General features: G+C 42.0%; 1 protein-coding gene across 5 annotated transcripts in view; it reads right to left on the bottom strand.

Annotated features, from left to right (window-relative positions):
* Positions 1-21582, bottom strand: part of FAM107B (family with sequence similarity 107 member B) — a 114976-nt gene that overhangs the window by 13383 nt on the left and 80011 nt on the right. For 4 of the 5 annotated variants that reach the window (XM_053251385.1, XM_053251389.1, XM_053251387.1 and 1 more), the window contains one exon: positions 1078-1261. In XM_053251385.1, coding sequence (XP_053107360.1) covers positions 1078-1261 — 184 coding nt within the window. Of the gene's footprint in view, positions 1-1077; positions 1262-15538; positions 15618-21582 lie in introns of all 5 variants that reach the window. The other variant, XM_053251386.1, reaches the window with a different exon arrangement.

Raw genomic sequence — 21582 nt, 5'->3', positions numbered from 1 at the left:
AAAAGCAATCAAGGCAAGCTCCAAGGCAGTTAATTGAATTGGCATTCTAGCACCCTTTTGGCTGAGCAATCTATCTAAACAAGAAGTGCATTTCCCTCTGTCTCTAACACAGAAATCCCCAATTATCTCCTCTGGTTCTTGATCTTTCCTGCCTCTGCAGTCCCTGCAAGGAGACCCCAGAAGAAAGCTGACTAAAGGATAGGTATAAAAGGTTCCTCTTTACTCTCCCCGCCATGTCCATTCACACTCCATTGCCTGCCAACTGCTAGGCTAACTAAATCTCTGCCTTGCCTCTCCCTCCCTCCCAGACCTCCCTTCACTCCTACTACTACCAAAGTTGCCAAATAACACACTCGTGTTGTGCTTCTGCTTGGTACAAAAGACAAACTATTTCTTTATTGCTTCTCTGGGGTACCCCAATATATCTTTGCCACCGTCTGGACTATGATAAATGTATTTCATGGTTGCACATTTGGTTCCAGGTAATTCCTCCATTTTGGTTTCAAAGCATGATGCAGACTGTGTGGTTTGGGCATGGATACAAGCAAGTGCAGTAATGCTACATTGGTTACCTCTTTTTATGCATACAGCAGAATCTTTACCCACAGAGCAGGAGAGATGTCTGTCTCCTAGCCATACAGAAGGAAGATTGGCTGTTTTCCCAAGATGTCTCTCTGATCTACAATTTTCACAAGAAATACCCCATAGAATATTTCAAGCTGGAACTCAGGGGTGGGGTGGGGCTGGGACATCACTAGCAGCACCACACTGCTGTCCAATAAAATGCATATTTAATCATCTACACACTAGCCATATAAGGATATATTATTCATATGCCTGTCCAGGCAATATTCCACCCCTAAGGTAATACTGGGAAGGGGGGCGGGGAGGAGAGGCCAAGAGTTTTGTACATACTATCCCTTTTTGCAATTACCATCTTGCAATGAAAGAAAATGGTTGAATATCATTTGATGGATATCATCAGGCCCAAAGGGTACTGCATCAAAAGGGGCAAGTGTCGTGCAAATATAACAGTGCAGAGTTTGGGTGTTGGCTGTAGAATGTCATATTTCTTACCTTTTCTGATTCATGCGGAGCTCTCTGTGAAGGTCTTGATGATTCCGGGATGATTTTACAGGATTAATTAGTTTCTGAGGTCTAATTAGTTCCGGATTATCTTCATCTATGTAGTCCGGTTCAGCCATGATATCTCTTAGAATGAGAGAAGGCTCTCTGAATTTAAAATCCTCACTGAAGTTATCTGTAATGCAGAGAAACAGTTGTGCTTAATCAACTTGATTCAGCAATAGGGCTCTGTTTGTTTCCTTACACAAGGAAGTGGGCCACTGCTCTCTGGCAGGCACCCCAAATCTTGGAGCTGCAGAGGTGAGTGGGAAGCATCCTTGTGTTGTTACAGGTGCCACATGGTAAGCTTACAGGAACTACAACATAGCATGTTACAATGTAACATGGTTGCCATTAATTTCATTTCACATGCTGCATCCGTACAGCAGCTCAAAGTAAATAAATAGGTGGTGGTCGCAAGGGTGCCTGGAGCATGACAATCTTAACCTTCTGGCCCCTTCACCTCTGAACTCCCTGCCCAAAGCCATTTTGCTGCTGCCACCACCTAGTTATTACACAGGCAAACTGGGAGCCTGAAAACCGGAGCCTGGACCTCCGCCAGCATGCAGGGGAAGGTCCAGCTTGTCAATACAGGAGTTCCCCCTTTAGCCCCAAAGGGGAAACCTCAAACACATCTCAGAGCCTTTCTGTAGCGAAATTACCTAAGCGGCAGCATGAGGAGCGAACTACTAGCACAGATCAGAATTATAGCAGAACTAGTAAAAAGTCTAGTTTAGTAAGTAAAAATTGAAGGAACAGTTTACCATCAATAAAGCTGAAAAGCAAAGGTTATTTTAAAAAGCAAACTGTCTTCTCACTTACATCCTAGGCTAAAGATGGCAGGGCCTAGGAGGTAGTTTCCTCTTAAAAAAAAAAAAAAGAATTTCATGTTAGAAAACCTTATAGCACAATTGATGCCTTCCCTTGCCCATGTGGGAGAAAGGAACTCTGCATGCTCTCTAGAGCATGCAGGTTGGACTCAGGCAAGAGTCCCTCACAGAAGCCCCTACCCCCAAAGTCCCGTGTATATTTTATCTCTCACATTTATAAGTGAAGGAAGGAGTTGCTCCCCTTGTTCGACACTGACTTCTCAGTTAACAAGATTGCATATCTGTGTGAACTTGTGGTTTCACCTCAGTGGCTTAGCCATCACTCTGATGATCACCCATACAAAGGACAACAGGAGAACAGTTTACATAATGGCTTGCCCATTAACACCATTTGGTGTAAGGGGTTTGCACAAATGGTTTGCAGCAAACCGGACTGGCCTTCAGGAAGGTCACCTGGTCCACAACTGAAGTCAAGCCCGGTCCATGGCAGACCAGTTCGGCAGTTCAAGAGGCTATGTAACGTGGCTTGTAAAGGGGGATGCTGAGGTGGCTTGTTATAAGTGGCTTGTAGATTCCCATTTACCAGCAAAGGGGAATCTTTCACAAAAGGTTTCTAAAGAGTGGCCTGGGAGATGGTGAGGGCCAAGCCACCTTTAACAATCTTCTGTGAATGATTCCCCTTTGCTTGAAAATGGGAATCTAAACTGGATTCCCCTTTACAAGCCACTTTATATAGCCTCTCAAACTGGCTCGAGCTGGTTTGGTCAAATGGATTGGACCAACCTTTCAGTTCGACTGAACCCGTTTGCAGATCCACAATTCGGTCCAAATTTGGACTGCGATAAAAGGTCTGTGCACACTCGCATTTGATGTTTGGTTACAAACAGCAACCTAGTCTGAGTCTGTGTGACAGAACACAAGCTTTCAGAGCAAGAAGGGCAGCTCTGGTGTTTGGGTTAGCCTTTCACCACAGTCATGGTGGTAGTATAGTTTCACAGCAATATATATATATTTTTAGACCATAGGCTCTAAAAAAATCATCATCATTGACCTGGTGCAGTCCAAGAGCCCTTCCCATTCTGTTTTTAACAAGACTGAGCACATTTAGACATTACAGGAGGGACTTGTGCAAAAGATCTCTGCCGCAAATCTTAGAGAGCTATTGCCAGTCTGAAGGGATCGCTCAGTTAAGTGGGTTCATATGTTCACAAGCCTTAACTCACCTCAGCTGTAACATCCAAAAAAAGCAAACTGAATCTGCATCCAAAGCTTACATTACACTTAATTGTGCAGTATCCAAAACTGCCTAGCTGCATCCAAGCATCACATTGGACAGCTGCACTGCCTTCAGTCAGGAACACTTAAGCAAAGTTCCATATATTCGTTTAAAGAAAGGAGTTAAAGTACAGACAGAATGGAAGGAGAGAGAGAGTGCGCGCATGAGCACACACTCACTCTGTGGTCCCTCAGAAGCAGAGCCCACCCCAAACTTCTCTCTAAGTTAGATGCCGGCAATTTAATTATTGGCTCTTGCTTTGTGCATTTACCCATCAGCTCAAGATCTTTTACCCCCCCAAACCCTTCAAGCTGCATCTGCAAAACCTTGGGATTTGGGGTCCAATATTATTATATCTCAAATTTCTCTATTTTGGGCCGCCCAAATTCCCTTCAGTAATTTATAATCAGTGAAGCACAGAGCAAGGAAAACGTTGTTTGCTACTGTGTGCACATACAGACTTTTTTCAAAAGGTCAACATTTCATAGCATGGGTGTATTTTGGAGATAAGCTGAGGAAATGTTTTCTTAAAGAAGCATGAAACGCTTGTAGCTCGGTTTATAGGGAAGTTCATCATTTCACACATTTCAATATAAATGGTGCAAATCACAAACAACTCACAAGATTGTACGCACGTTTAAGTCAAGACGACAATGTGATTTCATTTATGATTATTTGCGGAACTTAATGAAGGGCACTATCAGCCAGGTTTAATTATTAAACTATAAATACAGTACATATCTTTTGCAGAACCTATGCTTGTTGCACCCAGTGCAAAGTTTATTATTGCTCTGCTGTCAATAGGACAGTTGCAGGTACTGTGGCACATACCCAGAACAAAACTTCAGCTGCATAAACAGGTATTGCTTCCATATGCATAGATCTACTGGGGCTGAACTATGTCAGGAAGTTCCCAGTTCCAATCTCACCTCCACCATTCTTGCTCTGCCTCATTGCCATTATTTGCAACATGCAGACAGGGTCTAGTTTACTGGTGTGTTGTAATAATATGCAACCCAATACAAGTATTTGAACACTACAAGTGCTACATAAAATGTGAGGCAGTACTATGGAACAATAGTTAAGGTTAATTACATACAGTTTCTCTGGAGTACCTCATTACCCAACACCTATCCCTGTACCAAGACAGGGGGTGCATGAACCACTTAAACAGGATGCACAGATGATTCATGCATTCTCTTTCCATGCTTCCAGTGAAGTGTCTGAAGCAGTGACCAATGACACAGAAGGAGAGAAGCACGTTCCAGATGAACATATACCTCACATGGAGACATGCCACTTTGGGTATTGCATCAGAGATGTAGAAAGACACTTTAGCCTGTTCTGTGTCAAAATGTCCATAGCCAAACATCTAGAATACAAACCTACTTCTGCCTAACAGCTTGCCTTTATGTACTTCATGACAGTCACATTCTCCTACTTGCATAGGAGGAGGAGGAGATGTGAATGCTGAAGAAAAGAGGGAATATGCATAAGTAATTGCATATATCAATGTGTGCATTGTTTAAAGTGCCCATTCAGAAATATTTTGGACTGTAAATACTAGATGGCTAGCAACACCAACCCTACAGATCAAAGCACGGAGGTTGTCCATTAAGGCTACAAAGGCACTAGCTGAAACAAGAAAAAGCTAGCAATCTAGTCACCAAATATCAGTGTCTATTCAGACTGTTAATTACTGTTTATCTGCTATTTCATAGAGCAGTAGGCTTTTCTCACAAATCCACCCAGTTTCTTACAGTATTAATGGGGAAGACTTGGAAGGTCAACGGTAAGTGACATGCAATTAAGCCAGCCATGCCTGAAACATAAAATCAGAAGATTATCGCAAAATGTTCCATTGATTAGAATAGCAGCAAGCACAGTCAGCTGAGCTAGCAAACATGGCAATAATAATTCATGCAGTTAATGGGAGTCGTTACTGAAGTCCAGAGTGTGAAGCCTTGCATCTACTTGTACTAGTGGGAAAGGCAAAGAAGATTTGCTTGAATGGTGGAAAAAAGATCCAGCCCCAGAATCAAGTCTTAATGTCAGATTTAGAGTTTAACTGTATCTGTGTCTTCCAATTTTATTTAATTCTACTGGTTGGTCATGGCTATTAAGAGTACCAATGCCACTAATCCTGCAGCCTCTAATTAAAAGAGGCTACATAAATTCTAGGGATGTGCTCAGAACAGGATTTACTTGAAACAGAACACAAATCCTCGGAACGTTCCATCTGAACAACAAGTCAAGCCGGTTGTTCCAAAGGAATGACAATGTTCCGAGTCTGAATATTTCAAGTGTTCTTGTCTGCAAGAACAGCACCAGGGTGGGCAGCAAGTGATACCTTTAACAATCATTACCTGGCTACTGCTCAGTCCCTGCAAGTAGCGGCGCCCAGCCTGGCATCTTATGCCAAGGCTGCCCTGCCTACGGCGTCTCTTCTGTCCTCTGTACATGCAACATGGCTGCCACGCATGCACAGAGGCCAGAATAGCGCTGATGGTCGGGCAGCCTCGGTGCAGGATGGCAGGCAGGGCGCTGCTGCTTGCAGGGGCTGAGCAGTAACCAGGTAATGATTGTGAAAAGCCATCTCCCACTGCCCCTTACCACCCAGCCTGGTGGTTCTTCTGTATCATGTGCATCTTTGGTTTCTTCATCCCCATAGCTTCCATACGCAGTCCAGACACTGCTGGTGATACGATCAAGTTACAGTGCACAGCCAGGATGTACAGCTATTTCCTGGGGTCCATTACGGCGCTTCATCCTGAGCTCTCAAGGTCCAGCCCTTAAGAGTGTGACAATGGATTCAAGTCCATGACAGCAAGCTCCCTCGGTTGAGCCTTTCCACTATTACTGATCCTTCATTGAGAAGCCCTAAAAACCAGAGCTCTGTGTAATGTCTTTGGCCCATATGCTGGCTGCCATTGGAAGCAAGATATAAGCAACAGCAACAGAGAGCTCAGCAATAGTGAGAAACAAGATGGGAGTACAGCCTGGACATGGTTGCAGCCCTATGCTATCAGCTTGGACGGGCTAACTTTTTGAAACACAGAACATTCTTTAGAACTGCCCTTCCCTCCAAAAAATTTTGGATAGAGGCCTCTTCAGAAAAAGTTTAATGATGCTCAAGAACCTCTCTTCCTCCATTTCTACCCAAGCACTCAAATATTTGATCCCACAGCTGCAATTTGAAAGTATAGGCCAACAGATGCATCACAGAAACCCTGAGGCTGGCACAAAGAAGGGACCACCAAAGCAATGGTCCATGCACTTAAGAAGATGACAGAAGCATGGGCAAGTAACTATTTGGTACACAAAGCCACCTTGTTTCCAATCCTTGCTGTGTAGAGAAAGTAACTTGGAGGGTTTTGCCTCCTTTAACTCACCAGTGCCAGGCTCAGAACTAGTTTGGGCATTATAACTGCCACAGAGGTCAACAACCATAACTGAAATCCTCCCCCCCCACCTCGCCAATGGCTGTATTGATGAGTTAGAACTCCATGAGAGTCAGAACCACCAATGGCAAATACCACTCACATGGACCAAAAACAGCAAAAATGCACAGCAGGATGGTCCTAACTCTTGTGAAGAGTTCTACTAGGATACTAACAGTGGAACATTTTCCATTAAGGTGCGGATATCCATGGTGAACATCTTGACCAGCACAGGAAGGAGGCGGGAAGGACCCCATATCCTCCATCACTGCACTCTTTCAGTTCCCTGCTTAATTATGCTCCTCCAGAATAATAAAAATGCAAAAGCAAATTATGCTTGGCAGGTTCATATACCAACGTCCAGAATTAAGTTCATGCTTAATTGTTTGCTTTTCATTCATCGTTGTGTGTGTGTGTGTGTGTGTGTGTGTGTGTGTGTGTGTGTGTGTAGAGAGAGAGAGAGAGAGAGACTATATGATATCCTTTTGTAGGCTCAATGCCAACAATATGGAGAAGATTATATATACTGAAAATTTTTACATGGTCCAAAGACAAAAATATCATAGCCATGGGATAGCTCTTACCCCACCAACTATTTGATGAACAGAATCTTCATGGTACATCTGAACACACCAAATATTTAAACTAGTATTTAGAGTGAATGTACAGGGGCCAGATGAATAGTTCCCCCCCACCCCCAGTAATTCTGGATCGGTTTACAAGCCTAATGTGGTTACATGGAATGACTAAGAGAGGAAGAGACAAAGCTAAACCTCTTGTTCAAGGCCTACAAGAATTTGGAGCTGCCCTCAGAGGGCCTTAATCAGCCACAGTATCACATCAATGCCACTTCTAAATTATGTGATAAAATATATCCATAACTAATGAGCCCAAAGCAAGCAATATAATCTTTTATCGGATTTTTTAAAAACCCCAAAAGAAACCATGATGGCATGTATAGTAAGAATCACATAGCCCCAAATGATGGCCCCCTGGGAAATAAATAAGACAAAGTCCTTTGCAGGAACATCGTTCCAAAGTAGTAATGAGAAATTTCATTCATATGCAATCTGTATAGAACCCTGGATAAATCCACTGTTTGCTACAGATTAAATCCTGATCTGCCCTAGGCATTATACTATATTTAATGTCAATGCAAGTTTTTATATTATGTTCTAGGATGTTTAGTGCTTTCTTTTGTGAGCCACAAGGACACAGTCAAACAGTGTCACCCAGTGGTAAAGAGCTTAGAGACAGAAGTAGAAACTATATTCAGTGCTTTACATGGATTTGATCCTATGAGAAGGCATCTGAGAAATTTGCTCCAATTGACCAATGCACTTTCATGCCTGCTGACTCAGCACAAGTACAGCCCAGTTTTGCTACTCCTTTCATCGTACATATTCTACTATCACGGCAACATCTACATCAGGAGTGGGCAAACTTGGCCCCTCCAGCTATTGTTGAACTACATCCCTCTTGGGAAAGTTAAGCATCCTGCAAGCCAAAGCTTAAGGAGTTTTTGCTGCTTTTTCTCCCCTTTGGAGCCCTGGACAAAGGGAGGTGATCACTTGCTCCTCCCTCTTTCCCCTTCCTGGCAACCTCTTGCAGGTTTGATGGGAGGGGTTTGAAGGGTTCCAATGCAGTCTCCTCCAGTTTCAAGCATCCAGCTGTGGAAAGCTTTGTAAGGTAGTGGGGAAAGGAGTAGGGCAAGAGGGGCAAGGCTAATGCCTAAACTAGTTTGGTGGTATGTACATCTGCCTTTTCAATCACAAAGCAACGCTTGCAGCATGGCTGAACAACATGCTGTGTAGGTCTCTCCACTTCAAAAGCAGTGCTGAACCTCTCTCTTTTTAATGCATTTACAACTGCAGGGTAGATAAATGCAACTCTTAAAACTTCAGAGTTTCCTCCCAGCTTCTTCTGTTCTGCGTTAGGGCGTTCCAGCTGCAGGCTGTGTTTTAACGTAGACAGGTACAGTAATCTCAATCATATTCTCAAATGCCTATCTTTAAAAGTTGGGCAGAATCTTTATGTAATTGTACCACTAGAAAACAAGCTTCATCACAAAAAAGTTCTCTTTCCCCTAGAGATAGGAGAATAGGGTAGGCCTGCTCAACTTAGGCCCCCCCAGCTGTTTTTGGACTACAACTCCCACAATCCCCAGCCACAGTGGCCAATGGCAAGGGATGATGGGAGTTGTAGGCCAACTGCAGGAGGGCTAAAGTTGAGCAGCCCTGGTATAGGGGATAAGCAGCGAGGAAAGATCTCTCCTTCCCAGGTCCCTTTTAAGACCCTGAGAGGCCCAGTGGCAGAACATTCATTTGAACAACTCCCCTGCAAATCCTTTTCTCTCTGGACAACATGCTTTCCACTTGTAAATAACTGCTCAGTATGGCAGCCACTGCATTCTGTGTCAATGTAATAACCCAAAACACTGAACTAACTTTTGATCCTGGGGTTATATTTTAAATTAGTTTTATTGCCTGAAATGAAAAGTATTACTCTCATTTCAAATACTGAAGCAAGACATTTGCCCCTCTCCTTGCCCCCTGCCAATAGCTCCTTTTAATTATGCTCCAACATTTTAAAAAAAATTGCTCTTTGAGTTTAAGGCTCTTTTGGCTCCTTTAAGAACAGACTAAAATGTAGCTGCTTTATTTTCCCTGCAGCCTAATTACTATGAATAACCTTTCACTCTTAAATAAAACAGTCAGTCATTAGATGTACCACTTCATTACTGAATTTGCCTCAACTGTGGAGAATAAGCAACTCAATAGGCTACTTTTTAAGCCCTACATACATTGTCATTGAAGAGACTGGAAACCTACGGACACAGGCAATGTTCCCTCTAAGGTGTGCACAATTTATTGATGTCTGCTAATTTTAGATCCCGCTCATGTTGAATCAGGAGGGTCCCACTCTGAATATACATGCACACAAACTGTCTTGGTACTGCCCCCAAGAACAAAACTCATTTTGCACACAGATGAAAACAAGTTGTTCTAGTAAGAACTAATCAGCCTACTTTCCTTTCACTGTCTCCACAACTGAACTAAATCTGGTTCAAATAGAGGTCCACAAATTAGATATCTTGCAGCTCAAATGTTCAAGCATCTGCCATCTTGGACTGGGGTAGATGACATCATCACAAACTATTCCACTGAGGTGTTCCTACAGCTGCAACAAATTTGGTTCAACTTGGTTAAGCGGTTCACAATTTAGCCCACTTGAGCCTCCAAAGTTTACGCATCCGCCATCTTGAATCAAGGTGGATGACATCATTAAAAACTATGCCGTTGAGGTGTCCCTACAACTGTACCCAATTTGGTTCATATTGGTCCAGGTGTTGCGAAGTTGATAGTGGGGACACACACACACACACACACACACACACACACACAGAAAGCCAGGTTATCTCATAAGCCTACTGGAAAGTAGGCTAAAAATTAGAGAGAACACAGGACAGAGTGTATTTCACCCCCTGAGGCAAGCAGCACACCAAGAAAATCAACAATATGATCTGAAACTGTACTAAATACTAGCAGTAATCTTTGTTGTAGGCTGTAAGAAATTCAGAAGCATCTTCATGTTGGGGAGGGGGAAAGAGAGAGTGAGAGAGCGTGACACCACTAAAACAAGCTAGATATAACAGAACAAACCAGATTCAGATATATCAAGAATATTGCAGGGGCTCTGAGGGTGAAACTAGCAAGGGGCTAACTAGAGGAAACATTTTAAAAAAGTAGTAACTTTGAACTGACATGTCAAAATTCCATCTTTCCTCTAGTTCTGCATTTGTAATACTGTATTTGTAGTAGTTTGATAATGAAGATATTGAAGTGGTAGCTAGCTTCTGCCTTTTAGGATCAACCATCAACAGTAAAGGATCCAGCAGTCAAGAAATACACCGCAGACTAACACTTGGTAGGGTTGCAATGAAGACCTTGGAAAAGATATTTAGATGCCGTGACGTGTCTATACCTACAAAGATTAGAATCGTTCTGACAATGGTTTTTCCCATGGCACTCTATGAATGAGAAAGCTGGACTTTGAAGAAGCAAGATAGAAAAAGCATTGACGCTTTTGAACTTTGGTGCTGGAGAGACTTTTGAGGATACCATGGACAACCAGGAAAACAAACAAATGGATCATGGAACAAATCAATCCAGAATTTTCACTCGAGGCACAAATGACCAGGCTCAAACTATCATACTTTGGAGACATTATGCAAAAACCCAGCTCCCTTGAGAAGTCAATTTGAAGAAAAGAGAAGACGACGATGGCCAGCAGCAAGGTAGATGGACTCGATTACGACAGCAATAAATGCATCACTGAGAGACCTTAAAGGTCAAGTTGAAGATAGATTCTCTCCAGAATAGTCTATGTGGTCGCTAAGAGTAGACATCGACTTGACGGCACTTAATCAATCACAAATTCATTGTAATAGTCTGGAAACCAAGTATTTCTCTCTCTCCCCCCCCCTCCCCCACTCACTCACTCTCTCTCTCTCTCTCTCTCTCTCTCTCTCTCTCTCTCTCTCTCTCTCTCTCACACACACACACACACACACACACACACACACACACACACCCTCTGAAGGTGTTTAAAAGTTGCAATTTGACCTTTTGAGTATTAACACATTTTCAAAACTTTGATTTTGAAGTTTGACTTGAAGAGATTTTAAAAAACACACACCTTGTATTTAAGGCAGCAATAATGTTAAGTATCTGTATACCATACTCAATACTTGAAGAGTTTTTTCTTACAATCACTCTCCCCTAATTCAACAGTAACTTTAACTGTAGTGTTTTTTACAAGTCTGAATTTGAACACAAATCAGAATTCCCCCAAGAAATGCAGGAATCTCCCCCTCCTCACCAAAATCCATTTCAGTACTACAACCAATGTGCATGCTGAATCTATCCAGCTCATTTTCATAATCTCCACACAACCAAACCTGTTGGGGAGTTGGGTAGAGCAAGGTTCATGATAGTTATGCTATGGGCATGATAATTTCTTATCCAATAGTCTCATTTTTGGCAAGGGTATCACAAATGCTCATTTAGTGAGAGATATGTACAAGTTTCAATACTTGAGGGGTTTTGAAGCAGAAGCCGTTTGCATAAGAGTAACAGAAAACAGCTTGGTGTCATTAGGAATTGTTGTTGCTACTTCCAGATAGCAGATTAGGGAATTTTAGTCTGATGCCTCGAGTATAAACTGGAGAAAAATCAATTTTCTCTTTCCCACTGCCTGCTGGGTAAGGGGGCTGGACCAGCTTCCTGTTTATCTGAACTAGCTACCCAAGACCAATCCTGACTTCTTTCTAAATAGAACAAGTAGAGGAATACAACCCATTGTCATGGACCCTCCTACACTGTGTAAGAAAATAGCTTTACATTTTATTTTACTTTATTTTTTAAGGCTTTACTCCTCCATACCTCAGCAGTGGAAAGGTTAGGGCAGCCTGTACTGAGTCAGTTTGCATAAGAGAAATTTAAGACATTTTTGTGAATGTTAATACAAAGGAAAAATAATTTGGGTGTATTAAACATGGACAGTCTGATAGTTGCAGTTCCCACACCATTCCTATCTTATTAGAACAGCAAGATCCCAAGAAAAGGGCCAAGCTGCAGTTATTTCCCTGGGTCATCTCACATGATCTTTGGGTTCAAATATTACTGAACTGGTATTGTAAGAACAGCCGCCACTCTCAAGATGCAAGTAGTACACATCCCAGAATCCTACAGAACACACACACACACACACACACACACACGCACACTTCAAAAAAAATAAATCCTTCTCTTTTCTCTCTCTAATGCCTACACTGTCCTCATGGAGTCCAAATAGATATGAATATTTATTTGCACCATTGAGATGCCCACTTCATCGGCAGGTCCCATTGTGTTTATATAGAGCTCCTACACTATTCATGGTAAATTCAGCTTTATACATAATATTTATCATATTTATAAATAATATATTTATAGAAACAATATCACATTTATAAAAACCAATTTCACAAAAGGAAGTTAACCCAATTCCATGGGATAAAAATTAAACAGTTTAAAATTAGTTTCATTTTAAAAGCCTGAGAAAATAGGTCTTGAGGTCTTCCTAAAAGCAATCAGAGATGGTGATGCTCTTATTTTGACAGGGAGCATATTCCAAAGCCCCAGAGCAGCCACAGATAATGCCTGGTCCTGAGTCGCCACCAAACGAACCAGTGGCAATCGTAACTGGACCTCTCCAGTTGATCTTAATAGGCAACAGGGTTCATGACAAAGGCACTCTCTTAGTTGTATGAGCAATCTTCTTTATATTTATTTCTTTTAGACGTACCTGTCGCTAATCCCATGAGTGGCAGCTCTCGCGAGAGTTTGCGAGCAGCTGCCAGCGGAGCCGTGCTGCTGGCGGCTGGCAGTCGGGTGAGCGGGAGAACATGGCTAGGCCAAACTAGGGGCGCAGATACTCTGCGCCCAGCTAGTATCTTTTAATATTGTATGAACAAATGAGTTTGAACTCAGCATAATTCTAGCCAAACACCGTCCTGAGGCAAAACAGGCTTTCCCTTCTCCTCTGCAGAACAGATATTTCGTCATAAATTGCTTAAGTTTCAACAACTGCTGTGGTTCACACACAATCTAGTTTACAATATCTTTTGTTTCTCAACTTTCCTGCTAAAGGGATGTCCTACCAGCACCCAAACGTAATAGCTGAATACATGAGCCTAGCATATTACTAGTATCATTTGCTAGACACCTTTCCCTGGTAAATCATGCCCAGGGAGAGATACGGATAAGATAAGATTTTAAAATGCATTATAATATCAAATCCTTTTAAAAAGAATGTTGACATTCTAAAAGCAGCAAGAAAACAGATTTACCTCCAAGTTAGTGAATGCTTCATAAAAAAGCAGTCTTGAGCCTTTTACAAAAAGAAGTCTCTCATAGGGTTTCCACACGCACTTTATTATTACAGGCTGGAAATTTATAAGTTTGTTGTAAAGAGAGATGGGATTATCCAAGGTGATTGCAGGCAATCCACACTTTTCTAAACTCCCCACCCAGGATTGCCAACTCTCTACTAAAAAGAATTCCAGTACCCAAGAAGGGCCGGGTCCATTGAGGAAGCAGGTCTGGGAGCAATCCCCATAGATAACACATCATTATTCTGCCTACCACACCATTCTCTCGGGTCAGAGCTGTGGGAAAGTTATGGAAGAACCACCTGCAGTCCCTCATGCAGCAGCATATATGAACAAACACAGTGTTAAGCTTCCACATGAAGAAAAATTATGCTGATTTTACCCTCTCTCTCTCTCTCACACACACACACACACTCCAGCTTCACTATTTAAAAGAATGCTAACTGGTATAAACAAAACCCCTACCCAAGCCAAACAATTTTGTTTTTGTCAGAATCAGTAACTCTAACTGCAGTTCAATGATAATAATGCTGGCCTACCTTATAGAGCTGTTTGTAAGGAATTATGAAGATTTTATGAAGTGCTTTGATCACCTAAATTCACTTCTCAAATGCTGGATAGCAGAATCTAGTTCCCCATTTCCTGACAATGGACACACTCTTTTTATGGGTTTTGATGGAGTGATGCAACTCCATGCGCTAGCTATCTGAATGCCGTCTTCCCCCCCCCAAGAAACTTTGCATAATGTAGCTGTGGTTTTAGCCGCACTCTGCATTTAGCAGTCCTATTTGACTTTTTCCAATGAGAGTAAACTGTTTAATATTGGACATTCTCTTTCCTTAACAAGACAGATCTTTAAAAAGGCACTATTAGAAATATGCAACTACTCTGTATATTAGGTAGCATTTATAACACTACTTCACATGGCATCTCAGAAATCCTTGCATCATCATCATCATATATTGCAGATGGGGATCTGAGTAGCGTGGAGAACAGGCACTGAAACTGAGAAATAGTGGGTTTGCCTAAAATTATCTAGCAAGTTCATGGCATAAGGGACATTTCAACTGGGTACTTGACAGCTCTATTATCTTAGCAGCTATGCTGCACTAAAGCCCTGTTCAGGAGTTCAGTAACCAGGGCACCCCAGCATTTCTAATCACAGGGAAGATCTCTCCCCACACTTTTAAAAATGCTTTCTTGAGGCATAGTGCAAATAACTGTGCAGCATATGTACAGATCTGGACACATACTGTACACAGATTATATATGTACTGAAGCTAACATGTGAACCATCACCGATTTACTAAAGATCTTCTGCTCAGTTACCTGGGAAAATGTTCCCCTGGACAAGGGAGGGGTGGAGAGAGAAGATGGTATATACAGGGAGTCCCCAACTTACAAATGGGTTGTGTTCCAAAAATTCATTTCTAAGTTAGATGTCCATAACTCTGAACACATATCGTTTCTGTGAAGGATGACTTGTTTGTATGTGCAGGCTGGCATTTGTAGGTTACAGACTTCATTAATTTAATATGTTATAGAGCTTTGTTTTTAAGTACGGATCGTTCGTAAGTTAGGCGTTTAAGTCTGAAAGTGCCTGTATTGCAAGTTGCAGATAGGAGGCTATAGGAGAGATGGGAAAGGTTGATTATTTCTATCTTGTAAAATACATTCATTTTATACCTTCAAGGCTGTGCTTTTAAGTATACGTAAGAGCCGAGCCTCTCTTTCATATATTTATCATTGGTATTTTCACTGCACAGCTCATTTAAAAACTAAGTCTAGCGAATTACACTGATGTCTTGATTTCTTAATCAGAAACAAGGAATATTTTCTTTCCCCTGCTGCTATATATAGTAAAAGGTAACATTTTAGAGCAAAAAATCATTACTGCTGCAAGTTAAATGTAATAGAATTAAATTTCATTTACTCATTTTGATCCAAGTTTAAAGTGAAGAAAATTCTGAATTTTCTGGGCAGAGATGATAAATCCTCAGCAGCCATGGCACCTATAAGTAAGGGAAAGACTTCAGCACACACAGCAAGAAGTATTTCTAATTACTTTATCCTTTTATGAACCACTGACATGTGAAATATTTTCAGCAGCTAATGGGAAAAATCCTTTCTGAACCATATTGAGAGATGCTCAGCCGATTACAGGGCACAGTTATGGGCTGGCAGTTTTCCAGCTTCTATGGCTTAAATTCACTGGCAAAATAATTCCCACAGTTCTCTGTCCCCAAAGGCTCGTGGGTTCTAGTCTCTCCCCAGCACCGTCCTTCCGTTTCTTAGCAGCAAAGAGACAATGGCATTGATATTTATTGCACATGTAGACAGGATTCTGCGCAGTGTGTGGGCAACATCTTGCACTCTTGACCCTTGCCCTTTGTGGCTAATAAAATCTGCCAGAGAGGATACAGGTAGATGATTGGAGGCTATAATCAATGCCTCATGGGGGGGGGGCAAGCTACCACCATGCCTCAAGAAGGTGATGGTAAGACCATTATTTTAAAAAGACCTCCCTTGATTCCTCCAACCTAGACAACTATAGACCATTTTCTAACCTCCACTTCTTGGGCAAGGTGACAGAGCGTGTGGTGGCATCCCATCTGCAGAGCATTTTGGATATGGATTATCTAGACCCTTTTCAACCTGGCTTCCATCCTGGATATGGGACTGAAACTGCCTTGTTCACTCTAGTGGATGACCTACACCAGGAGTTTGACAGGGGGAGTGAGTCTCTGTTAGTTCTTCTGGACTTCTCAGTGGTGTTAGATACCATTGACCATGGTATCCTTCTAGACCATCTCATGAGTAAAGGGATTGGAGGCACTGCTTTGGAGTGGCTTCGGTTGTTTCTTGGGGGAAGAGTCCAGAAGGCGGTGCTGGGAGACTACTGCTCAGCTCTGTGGCCATTGGTTTATGGCGTCTCGCAGGGTTTGGTTTTGCCCCCCGTGCTGTTTAACGTCTACATGAAACTACTGGGAAAGGTCATCTGGGGACTTGGATTGTTTTTTTCAGTTTTTTCTGAGGTGTGAATTCTCATTCTATCATAGCAAATGAGATTTTTTTCAATTAAACAACTCTCATGACCCCACTTTCACTTTTTCACACTTTCCTTTACTATGAATAATATGAGGAAGTAATCAATTTAGCACACTTCACCTTATGAAGACAAACCTCATAAAAATAAATTCACCAAAATTCACCCCTCTGCCCAATCACTCTTAAATTGGGGATGGGTGGTAGCCTCCACCCATTAGGCACTATCTACCAGCCCACCCCACTCCTTTGGGGCAGATCCACTTTTTGCCCCCAATCTGCCCCAAAGACACCCAAACTTCAAAAATTCTCAAAAAATCAGCCCTCTACCCAATCCCCCTGAAATTGGGGTGGTAGCCTCCACCCATTAGGCACTACCACCCCACCCCACTATTCTGCCCCAGGCCCCACTTTCTGCCCCAATATGCCCCAATCTGCCCCAAAGACATGAAAATTTCAGAAATTTGCCAAAAATCAGCCCTTTGCCCAATCCCCCTGAAATTGGGGTGGCAGCCTGCACCCATTAGGCACTACCACCCCATCCCACTCCTTTTGCCCAGATCCCATGCTATGCCCCCGAACTGCCCCAAAGTCACTAAAACTTCAAAAAATTGCCAAAAATCAACCATGAACCGAATCACCCGAATTTTTTGGGTCCGAAATTCGGGTGATTCGGCTCGTGCCCGAAAAATATCGGGGGACATCGGGGGTGATTCGGTTCGGCCCCGAATCACCCAAAATTGTTCGTTTCGGGCACAGATTGTTCTGTGCCCGAAATTTTTTGCACATCCCTAGAGGGAAGTAGATTGACAGATTCTGGTCAATACATTATTGAGGAATCCATTTACTCATCAGGGCCTCAGAAGGTCTGCCCTGCCTACAGGAGGAACAATTCTTTTCCTCTTGGGAGTTGGACATAAGAATCAGAGCACATCCAACCAATCAGAAGTAATACATTCAAGAAGTGTGGAAGAATTCTAGCAATGGCTATATGATGTATTTCTTCTAACTGGTGCTCTCTGGATAGCTGCAATAAGTTTGTTTTAATTCATGAAATAAAATAGGGCGGGCAATTTCTAATATTCTGGCCGTGAAAAGAGTTTTATTATGTTAGCTGACGTAAAAAATGACTGATAATCTGAAGTGGGTTCAAACTCCTCCAGAATCCAAGACTTTGATACTGCAAGCAGTTTGATTACTTTGAGGGAAATATCTGAAGCTGAAGTGTAGAAGCATTCATAAGAATGCTCATGCAAATTTATTTCCCTTCTCCATCTATGTCCAGTCCTTATGATAGTCACTGGAGGAAACAGAATCCTAACCTGATCAGCAACAAAATTAATCTCCAATAACTAAAGTGTGCAGTGTGCAGGAGAGAATTTCGATCACACGCCACTGTGAAGTTCCAAGTTTCCCTTTAAAAAGCACTGTAATACGTTTTTTTGGGGGATTCAATATGTAGGCAATAAAGTATAGGACTATATGTGAAAGTTAGTGTAGACTGCATAGTAGTTTAGAGTAAGCTTGCATGCACCTTTCCCAGGTTCAGCCTAGTGCCCCCCACCACTGGGAAATTGAAGAAGTCTATACCCCTGCCCAAACATATGCAATGGTTTATGAAAAGTCCACAATTCATTCAAATCACAGAGTTTTGTTTTTCTTATTGGTAGATGTACAGGCAGAAAGTGCTACAGAATTCAGACACCCTAACAGCCTATGAACACTGTGTGTGTGTGCGTGTGTGTGTGTGTGTGTGTGTGTGTGTGTACACACACACACACACACACCACAAAGCTATGGTTCTTCTAAATCCTATAGAGCAGTATTCTAAAACTATAGCATGCAGTCAGCTTTTTAATACAGGATATGACAACTGGCGTTTTTATGCATTTTATTTTTTAAATAGTACCCCACCCAATACAAATCACACTCGGGACAAACTTTCTAGTTAAGAATATTTTATGGCCTATCCAACAATACTACATGCTTATTAAAAGGAAACAAAGAGCAAAAGATTAATGAAGTCTTGCTTGTTCAAGGTATTAGGAAGCAGATAAGAGATCTTCATGCCAGGGTACACTGTTAATGGATAATTCATGTTACTTGCTTGATATTTGCTGCACACCTGCTGGTTAATTTCCCTATACAAACAGCTGATACTTGACTAGACCAAAGAATATTTCATCATGAATTTTAAAATGTTAAGCCATCTTATCTAGTTAATACACACACAAACACACACCTGGGTAGAACAGGGAAGCAAAACCACTAAGAATTTCAGCCTGAAAACCAGCCAAAGCCAAGGGTCACTGGCTGTTCAGATTCTTTCCAAACGGATTTGGCAGTTCCTTTGCTTTTGCCGGTTTTGCAACAGATGAGGCCAATGCTGAACAAAATGAGACACTACAGAGGAACATTAACATTTATTAGGCCACAAGCACCACAAGTGTTCTAGTTGCTCTGTGTCTTGAAAATGAGGCAGAATCTAACCTCCCAAGGAATTTGAACCAGGCAGTAATGCCTGCATTGATTTCCAGGTGCATCTTTCCTGCCTCACTTATACATTGAACATTTAAATGGTTCTACACATTTCAAGATTGTTACACAGTCCTGTAAAAGTGATATCAGTTGCATCCCAATAAGGGTGTGCGTCCAGCGGGTGGATGGACAAAAAGAGCAATTCATCAGTTGTAGAATGAAAGAAGCAGCTAAGGAAGATTGATTGATTAAGTGCTGTCAAGTGGTTGTCAACTCTTAGCGACCACATAGATAAGAACCTGCACTCAAAATTTCAGTACAGAATTTAATATTTTAGGAAATCACTTCCTAATTAATCCAGCTATCACAACACAACATAGGTTAGCTCCACACATGCTACATTTCCTGGGAGTACTCAGAGTACCACTTAAAGAAGTATGATCATTACATGGATGTAAGGCAGGTCTAGAGGTCCAGCAAGTGTTCCCAGAAAGGGCCACAGTCCAGCTGCTTGCCACATGTCAGCCTACACACTTTGAGTTGTGTATGAAAAGTGCTTTATCAGTAAAAGTAGTAGTAAGGCCTTGCTGAGGGTCCATCTAGTTTTTAATTCAATTTTCAATAGTGGCCAGCCAGATGCCTCTAGGATGCTGAAAGCGAGGCATGAAGATGGCTCCAGTCCTCCCCGACCCCTGCTTGTTCCCAGCATCTTAGTATTCAGCAGCGTTCGCTCTAATTGTTTTCATCTGTATGCAGAATGAGTTTGGTTCTGGACAGCAGTATCAAGGCAGTGTGTGCAAACATGCATTCAAAGTGGGGTCTTTCCGATTCAGCAGGATTTAAAATTAACTGAGCAGACATCAAAACCTTATGCGCGTGTGCTAGAGATGTACAGAACATCTACACTGAAGTGTTTTGACTCAAACTGAGCCATTTCAAGCTCAAAACAAAATGCCCTTTAAATAAAAGACCTGTTTTGAGCTCGGGAAACAACCACCACATTCCGATTGAGAAGTTTCAATGAGGCACCATTTTGGAGGCCTGTTCTTTCCATTGCCGATTGGCTTGCAATCTCCTTGCTTCTTGGTTGGCTAGTTATCATACAAAGTCAATCAAGTGTTGTCATGGGCAAGGCCGCCCCATTGGCTGGGGCGAGGGACATAGAAGGTAATTTCAAAATGTATTCAAAGGGACTGGGAAACAGATAACCCTTACACTGTGCCTTTCAGGAGGAAGGAATCAAGGAAGGTTTGATTTTGTGGTACAGCATCCCTCCAATGGCTATTGCTTATCTTTTGTTCTGTTTTTAAAGATTGTGAGCCCTTTGGGGACAGAGAGCCATTTTATTTATCCCTATGTAAACCGCTTTGGTAAATTTTGTTGAAAAGCAGTATATAAATATTCATTGTATTCATATTATTTTCTCAACACTGAGTATAATATGCTGTGCTATTGCTGCTATAACAATCTGGTTTTGCTGGATCTCAGATTGACAAAGGCAGAACTTGGGCGCCTTCCTTCCTTGAGTTGTGGTTTGTTTTGTTTGTGAGAACAATGTTGTAGCACGAAATGGACAGTAGCAGCTGTGTGTGTGTATAAATAAATAAATAATCTTGGTGATGGTGAGCTCCATGTCTGGCCCTGAAACTACCTTGTGCTTCACTGGCAGTGGATTATGGGTCAACGATTCTTTTTTGTCCATTTTTGGACTGTATTTGAAATGTGTGTTCTGTGTTGGGAGGGACAGATTCCTTTTACTGTGAGCAAATTGCAATGCAAAACCTGTGTGTGCACAGAGTGCAGCATGTGCCAGCCATAGGGCAACTAGAAATACCCTATTGTTGCCCATGGGTAGCTCTTAGGGACTGTGTGGGTTGGAGTGGTAGGGCATGATGGGTGCTACCTACCACCCAACCCACCAAATAAATGGGCAAGCAGGCAATTAACCAATTTTTAACTATGGGAGTGTGGGAAAAAGGTTAAAATCTTGCTTAAATTGCCTGCTTGCCCATTTCATTTGTAGGTTGGGTGGTAGGTAGGTAGCATGCCCTACCACCCAACCCACTTTGGTATCCCTAGGAGCTACCCATGGGAAACAATGGGGTATTTTGGGATTTTCCCCATTGTTCCTTATGGCCAAAATATTCAAAATGTGTTGAGTTCGTTTTGTTAAAACAGTCTGTTCTACTGCTGTTTTGATGCAACATTTCCGCTGTTTTGCATTTCATTTTGAGCTAGAAACAAAATGCAAAATCCATTTTGTGCACACCCCTAATGCGTGCACATGTGCACATCTTATAGGCAACACTGATTCAGAGGTATACTACTTCTGTACATAGAACTTTCATTTAGGTTGAGAATGTACCTTCAATTTTGGTTTCCCAACATCACTGTGCAAATTTGGCCTTAAAATTTCCATTTAACACTTGCAGCAACCCATGTCAAAAACCACTC

Source organism: Hemicordylus capensis, chromosome 5 (genome assembly GCF_027244095.1).
Source record: "Hemicordylus capensis ecotype Gifberg chromosome 5, rHemCap1.1.pri, whole genome shotgun sequence".
Classification (NCBI taxonomy): Eukaryota; Metazoa; Chordata; class Lepidosauria; order Squamata; family Cordylidae; genus Hemicordylus; species Hemicordylus capensis.
Note: the sequence above shows the minus strand (reverse complement) of the source record. Positions and strands in the feature narration are given on the sequence as shown.